The following is a 7,464-nucleotide window of genomic DNA, read 5'->3' on the forward strand; positions in this document are numbered from 1 at the left end:
TTGGTTATTTTCATCAAAAGCCGGACTTCTCAACTATACCTTTACATAAATTGTCGAAATGAATAAAAAACAGCCGTGCACAATTTGGTTATTTTCATCAAAAGCCGGTCTTCTCAAAGTTACTCATGCATAGAATAGTTAGTCATTCAACCAACACAAAGATCTCAAAATAGATTTTATACATTGTACACATTCATACAGTGAACTAGTAATAGCTATAAGGTGTGTCATTCCACCATAGTACAACAGATTGTTGACTGAATATCCTCTCGCAACATTCAACGTTTGATTCGATGTGTTCAAGCCATTGCGTTTCTTTCTCACAACTCAAGTAAGTTGAATATTTACCATGGTAGGCCTACATATAGTGTCAAAGGAAACCAGAGTAGGATCTGTTGAGATATTTTTAGGAATAATGTATTTGTTTTAGAGACACATTTAGAACAGATAGGACAAGTACTCTTTACTATAAATGAATTTAAGGAACAACAAACAGCTAATAACCTAGCCAAATGTTATCGTTCATATGATAATACAAGTTTTCATAAAAGGCAGGTCCTTCAGACTACTTTTTCTTCACGCAACAGTCCACGACAGTTTAATAAGCTGCCCACTCCAGCCTACAAATTAAACACATTTTAATGATTTGGCGTGCCTTTGAGATGATTGACAGAAAGAGCAATAATTTATGATGTTTCAATGCAGTGGCTCCATCAGGGGATAGAAGATTATGCCCTTAATCATTTTCCTTCAAATGCAAACTTGTTCAGTGACGAGGTATTGACTTTAAAAAGAGTGCTTTTTAAGAGTTATTTTTATAGAAAATTTCAAACAAGATTAATACTAGTAAACACGTATTGTTGTATTTAGAAGAAATCCTACACTACTCATTTACTTTTATTCAAATTTCCAGATTACGAAACATCCCACTGCCTGAAAAAGCCCTATCCATTGAATAATGCATCTACAAAGCTAGCAATTCAGAACAGGTTTCCCTTTTCCATATGTATTTAGGTAGATGTTCAAATAAGGTAATAAACTAAATTAAACTACCATTTATTCAACTGCTATATCACGCACTCATAGAATCCAGTTTAGACAACTGGGTTAAGAGGAGCAATTTTCGATTGTAGGGTGTCAGGGCTGAGCGGGAAGAGTGACGAACCCAAGCTCTGGTGTTTCTATTCAGCAGAGTGTGGGTTTGAATCCCGGTCAAGACACTTGTGTCCCTGAGCAAGACAATTTACTATAATTGCTTCTCACCCAGGGGTAAATGGGTACCTGATAGGGCAGAGAAGTATCTTGTGATTGCTTTAGCCAAGTAGGGCATATTATTTGTTGCACAGGTTGTACAAGGGAGCTGAGATGGTTTAAGGAATGAATGAATGGTTATGAATGGTTGGCATGGTTGGCTTGTGTGTAAAGCACTCGCCAAGGTGACCCTGGTTCGATTCCCGGCCAGGGCCATATGTGAGTTGGGTTGTGTGTTGTTGGTTCTCTGCTTTGCCACGAGGGTTTTCCAGACCATCCGGTTTTCGTCCCTCGTGAAAAAAATCAAACACTTTTGATCTTTGGCTGTGCTATGTGGTCATAATGGGTTGATGTGGCTGACAGCCAAAGGTGCCCTTGCATGCCTGCTTCTCGAACACGTTGTAGCTGCTTCCTTCACAATTCAGCTCATAATGGCCCTGGTCGGGAATCGAACCGGGGTCACCTTGGAGAGAGGCGAGCGCGCTATGCACAAGCAAACAATGGCCTGTCTCCAAATTATTATTATTATATTAAATATGATTATGTTTTTTAAAGCAATTTAGTGCGCCACTCCAGAATGTGGTTTGAACCCACACTCTGAACTTGAGTCTGACCCTAGATCGCCAGGAAAGTTCACATATTGTTTTTCCTTTAATTTCCAGGTAAACAGTTTAAGCTCAATCACAAATCAAACAAGGTGGCTGGAAGAATCACAGCTGAATCAGCCTTACTCATGATCAGCCAGAGACATCAGGACCACTTCAAGGAGCCCAAAAGGCTGGAGTGCATGTTCTCACTCATTTTGTCTGGAATGCCTTCAACATTTTGCAGACAATACCCACATTGTCCAAAACTAATAATGCCCAGTGTGTCGTCGTGAAACTTTACTTATTGTAGGAGATCTACCAACTGACTTCAAAATGACTTCTATGTTGAATGAAACAGAACAAGAGGTTCAACCACCAAGTCAGGGGTCCGTTTCTAAATGTAGCAAGCATACGAACAAGGATGTTATCATGTATTGTGACCCATGCAAACAGTTGATATGTACATCATGCATTGCAAAGGACCACAGAAAACATCATACCACTGAGCTGAATGAGGTTTTAGACAACTGCAAGAAGAAAGCGGATGAAATATTAGCAGCAGTGGGACAGCATCACAATAGTTTCAAGACTGCTATAGTAGACATAGGTAGGTCTCGGGAGCTGTTAGAGGATAGCTTTAAGGCGACCAAAGCAAAGATCTCCAAGAAAGCAGTTGAGAAGATTGCCGAGGAGACTGCAAGGATCAAAGATGAAGAGAACAAATTGATGGTAGAATTAGACAGGACTTATAAAGACAAAGCCAAAGAAATGGAAACAGCACGAACCACAAATAACAATGATATGAAAAAAGCGCAGAATATGAACGTTATTGTTAATCAGAACATGTGTATAAAATTGAACTTTTGTAAGAATCTACATCTGATAGAGAAACGTTTACAAGACCTGAAAGACTACACAGATATACACCCCAAACGAGTGCATCATGACCTGGCTTACATTGACTTTGAAGATGATCAGAAATCACTTGGGAGATTGAGAATAAAAGAAGACCAGAAACTAGAAGGAGCAACTTCTGCTTCAGCAACGCCGTGCGAACTCCAGACAAACCTGACACAGGAGACATGGAAAAAGAAAAAAGAAATAACAAGTTATAAGAACAGATACAAACAGATGAAAAACATCTGTGCATCGGAGGTTGCTTCTTACTGCAATGGTGAGGTTGTTGTCTTTGATTTAAAGGACAGAACCTTGATCAAAGTATCTGCATCTCAATCCAAGGTCACCCCAAAAGAGCTGCCAATTGAAGGTCTCATTAATCCAAGGAAAGTGCATGTGAACAAGAATGATGAGCTCATTGTTGTAGATGACACTGCAGTTAAGATCTTCAATCGAAAGTATAAGTGTCTCCATCAGTTCACTCTGGGTGGACATCCAGCCATCCAGCCATCATGTATAGCAGTAGATGACAATAATCTCATAGCAGTTGGATATGATAGCCAGGGACAGATCTCTCTACTCAGACAAAATGGATCAATCATCGCAACACTGCCTGCTCCTGGGATTGGTAAATACTTGACTATCCACAAACAGCAACTCATCTACACCAAGAGGCAAGACAAGAAGTTAGAATCAATGGACTACAATAGTCACATTGTATTTTCAGTAGATATCAATCATAACATGTTGCCTTGTGGGTTGTGTTGTGACAAGGATGGTAGCATCTTTGTTGGTACATGTATATGGGATAAAGAACCATTATCGAGTGAGATTCAACATTACAGATCTGATGGAGTGTACATTGGATGTATCATTAAGGGGTGTGCCTATCCCTATGGTATTACAATCACACCGGCTGGTGATCTGGTTGTAGCTACTGATGAATCAGTTCAAATCTACTGCAATGAGTAAAGACAGTCATCAGATATATACTTATAATGAATCACAATTGTTAAATACACTGGACACTATTGGTAATTGTCAAAGACCAGTCTTGAGTATCTCAACATATGCATACAATAACGAACCTGTGAAAATTTGAGCTCAATTGGTCGTCCAAGTTGCGAGATAATAATTAAAGAAGAAACACCCTTTTGTCAAACGAAGTTGTGTGCTTCCGGAGGCTTGATTTCAAGACCTCAAAATCTAATTATGAGGTCTCAAAATCAAATTCGTGGAAAATTACTTCTTTCTCAAAAACTATGTTACTTCAGAGGGAGCCGTCTCACAATGTTTTATACTATCAACAGCTCTCTATTGCTTGTCACCAAGTAAGTCTTTATGCTTCCAATTATTTTGAGTAATTACCAATAGTGTCCATCAGTGCCTTTGAAGCCCGATCTGGGTTCTGGATTTTATTCAATTAATAAACCCATGCTTGAGATGATGGTATGTCAATGTCTACATGATCCAGTCAACAACTATGTGTGCAGTTTGTTTGAGTATAGAGTATGAGCGGTCTTAGGAGAAAGTAGAATGGGATTAATGAAATTACAATCTAGATGAGGGGTGGTGGCAGCGACGTAGGGGGATCTTTGGAGTTGTTTCTCAGAAGTGAAGATACATGAGAAGTAGTTAGAATCTGTGACTAAGACAGCGGTAAGCAGAATTTTAACCCGGGTCCTAGAGGTGAAAGAGACAGGGTAAAAACTACTAAGCCCTAAGCCCCCCCCCCCCCCCCCCCCCGCCCCCCGGCAACCTGAATGCCCTATTTAATACTGTGCTGGACCAGCTAAGCAAAAGTGATCATCCATTCAACCAGTATATACACAGATTTTGCGATTGTTTCCAAATTGTAAAGGTGTTTTACACTGCTGATAAACACTGTGTAAACATTTAATAAAGCATACAAATGGACCACTGCAAAAACACTCTTGACTTCTGCCCTGTTATAAATGTGATATTATCTTATCTAGAAAAACCATGACAACCCTCCAATAGATCATAAATGCATGGTTTGAGTATTGATTTGTTTTTTGAATACATGTACTAATAATCTGTAGGGGGGGGAGACAGGAAAAAAGTAACCTTTGAAAATGTGAAAAGTAGAGCTAAATACTTTTCTTGTTATTTAGCGTATGTTATATTGGTGGTTTTTTTAAATACCAAAACATATAATAATATTGATAAAAGTTGTCTTTTAGAAAACATTTTTAATTTTAAGTCCGGTGAAAGTTCTTCGTAGTGGCATCTCACATGAGAGATCAAAGACAAAAGAAAAATAGGACTAAAAAATAAAACATCTTTCGATCTTAATTATTAAAACTGTCTATTTGGAAAATGCAAAAATGCATGTGTTGTTCGGTTTGTCAATTGATGTACTTATAACAGAATATAGGTCTATGTCCTGCACTTCTTACAAATGGTTTGTGTTTGTAGCTTTCTAGCTACACCACTGGTTACACGCTCTTTTCTAAAAAATAAAACTAAGCTTTGAGTTGATAGTTGCAGCTTGACCCAGGATGATGTACATGTACACCAGTCCTTTAATCAAGCCGCTCTCTATTTTAGGGCGCAATGACACCCAATAACGTACAAGTATTTATCCAAATACACATAAACTAGAAAATAAACCCTACAAGTACCAACCTTGGGATTATCCAACTCACATAAATCTAGTATTCTAAATAAAATAACTTCTATGGCACACAGCCTGTTATACACTACATCAGAGAAGACCTGCAGAAGCAAATATAGACCCTATAGACCCAATATAAAGTTTGTTGACCACAGTCCTAAATTGAGATTATCAATGGTTTGGGAAAACTTCTTATTAACAGGAACATGGTTTCTAATAAAAAGTACAAACATAACAATAAGGAAGGAAAAATAACCACTTCTATCTCAATAACGGCTCTTCCCTGAACTAACTTCTATCTCAATTTCAGTTCTTTTCAGACCCCCCACTTCTATCTCAATTTTGGTTCATCTCGGAACCCTTCCTAATTGGTTCTTCTCAAAACTTCTATCTCAAATCCAGTTCTTTTCAGAAAGACTACTTCTTACTTTGGTTCTTCTCTCTTCTTTTCATCTCAATTTCCGTTCTTCTCAGGACTTAGTTCCAGTTCAACTCTGAGCTACTGCTTGTATCTTAATTCTGGTTCTTCTCATAAATACTTCTTCTGCTCAATTCTGGTTCCTCTCAAAACAACCACTTCTTCCAAATATTGATATTTGTTTGTCTATGGTTTCCAACTGTTTGCCAATTCATCTATCAAATCTTCTTGTCAGAGTATTGTGCAAATAGGGTAAATGAGCCTTTCCTTCCAACTTTGATATCTGGGTTTTGGAACAATCAATAATCCCAAGAAAGACGCTTGGACTGAACAAACTAAACCCTAGACACATTGGTCACAATTTAGTGGTGTTATTTAATTAGTTCGAGAAAACCAATAGTTGATTAGGTTTAGGAATTGTTGAAGGTCTTGCAGTACAAATAAACCCAGGGTTCATAGTTTGCTTTGGGTTTGCTGTTCATTGCCTGAAGGCCTTTTGATTTATATGAACATACAATCTATATCATGTAGATTTTTTTTAAATTATCCCCTGCAGTTGGCTAGCCTGTTCCCAAAACATTTTCTGGTGGAAAGTGTATGTTTTATGATAATTCCTTGACTGGCATTTCCTTTTGGTGTATGGAAGCCAGTTCCAGACTTGTCAAGTACCAATTTTTTCCAATAAAAATAACTTTTTGTTGAAGTTATGTGGCAACAGGCTCTGTGCTTCTGTACCAGTTTTAAGTGTTCAAACGTTACTCTCACACCATTTACTGCATATGCTGTCCCATGTGAATGTACAAACATACAGAATGGTACCAATAAAAATGTACTTTTGCACTGACCAAAATATTCAAGAGCAGGCTGGTAGATAAAGCAATTATTTCACTGCTAGGGGACAATTTGTAGTTGACGACATGTAGGCCTACTCAAACACTCGGCTAACCACCCACCGTAACAAATTGTTGCAGGGATCTCAGCAACTATCCCACCAGCAAATGTTTATTTTTGTTTACGCTTGGAATTCTTTAAGTTTCATCATCTAGACTGTTGGTGGGTGTTCTAACAAACAGATCATCATGCTGAACTTTTTCATGTAACCATCATAAGTGCAGAGGTGAGTTGATTTGGGATGGGCAATGAGGGTCAAGAAGTTTCATAAGCTTCTCTCCACCCAGGGGTAAATGGGTATCTGCTAGAGAAGGTTCTTGTGATTGATTTGTACTGTAGTGGCGCTACATTTCACAGCACTGGTTGTATACTCCAAGGGAGCTGAAATAGTTTTAAAAGGGCGCTATATAAAAACCAACTATTATTGTTATTATTCAAGAGAGACCTCTGGAAAGTTATGTGTTCATGTTGATGAAAAAGTAAATAAGCTCCACCACCATGTAGGACCTGGTTAAGTGTAGCTGATAGGCGCCAGTGTTCTACATGGTAATACAGGGCCCTGTTAGGCTCCTGGGCAAATCTCCAGGTTTATGTTGAGATTTCCTGTAATTGAGCACATAATTGCTCCATGTCCCAAGAGACGCTCTTAGAATTCTTTTAAAGATGCCAGCTCTGGTTTTTGGTGGACTTGTCTATATTTTGTAGATTCAAGCTGTTGGATTTCATTAGAACTAATGCATGAACAAATCTATCAATGACAGGTGGCAGTTAAATAAAAACTA

The 7,464-nt window shown here is 38.3% G+C and overlaps 1 protein-coding gene across 1 annotated transcript; it reads left to right on the forward strand.

The window, feature by feature from the left end:
- The first annotated feature begins 210 nt into the window (after nt 1–210).
- Nucleotides 211–4,389, forward strand: LOC139953089 (uncharacterized). The gene is made up of 2 exons (XM_071952495.1): nt 211–331; nt 1,914–4,389. The coding sequence occupies exon 2, from the start codon at nt 2,172–2,174 to the stop codon at nt 3,705–3,707; it is 1,536 nt and encodes a 511-aa protein (XP_071808596.1). The 5' UTR covers nt 211–331; nt 1,914–2,171; the 3' UTR covers nt 3,708–4,389.
- The last annotated feature ends 3,075 nt before the right edge of the window (nt 4,390–7,464 follow it).

Source organism: Asterias amurensis, chromosome 21, assembly GCF_032118995.1.
Source record: "Asterias amurensis chromosome 21, ASM3211899v1".
Classification (NCBI taxonomy): Eukaryota; Metazoa; Echinodermata; class Asteroidea; order Forcipulatida; family Asteriidae; genus Asterias; species Asterias amurensis.

Coding starts and splice junctions, on each gene's coding strand:
- LOC139953089 (XM_071952495.1), top strand. CDS start 2,172: ATGACTTCTATGTTGAATGAAACAGAACAAGAGGTTCAACCACCAAGT.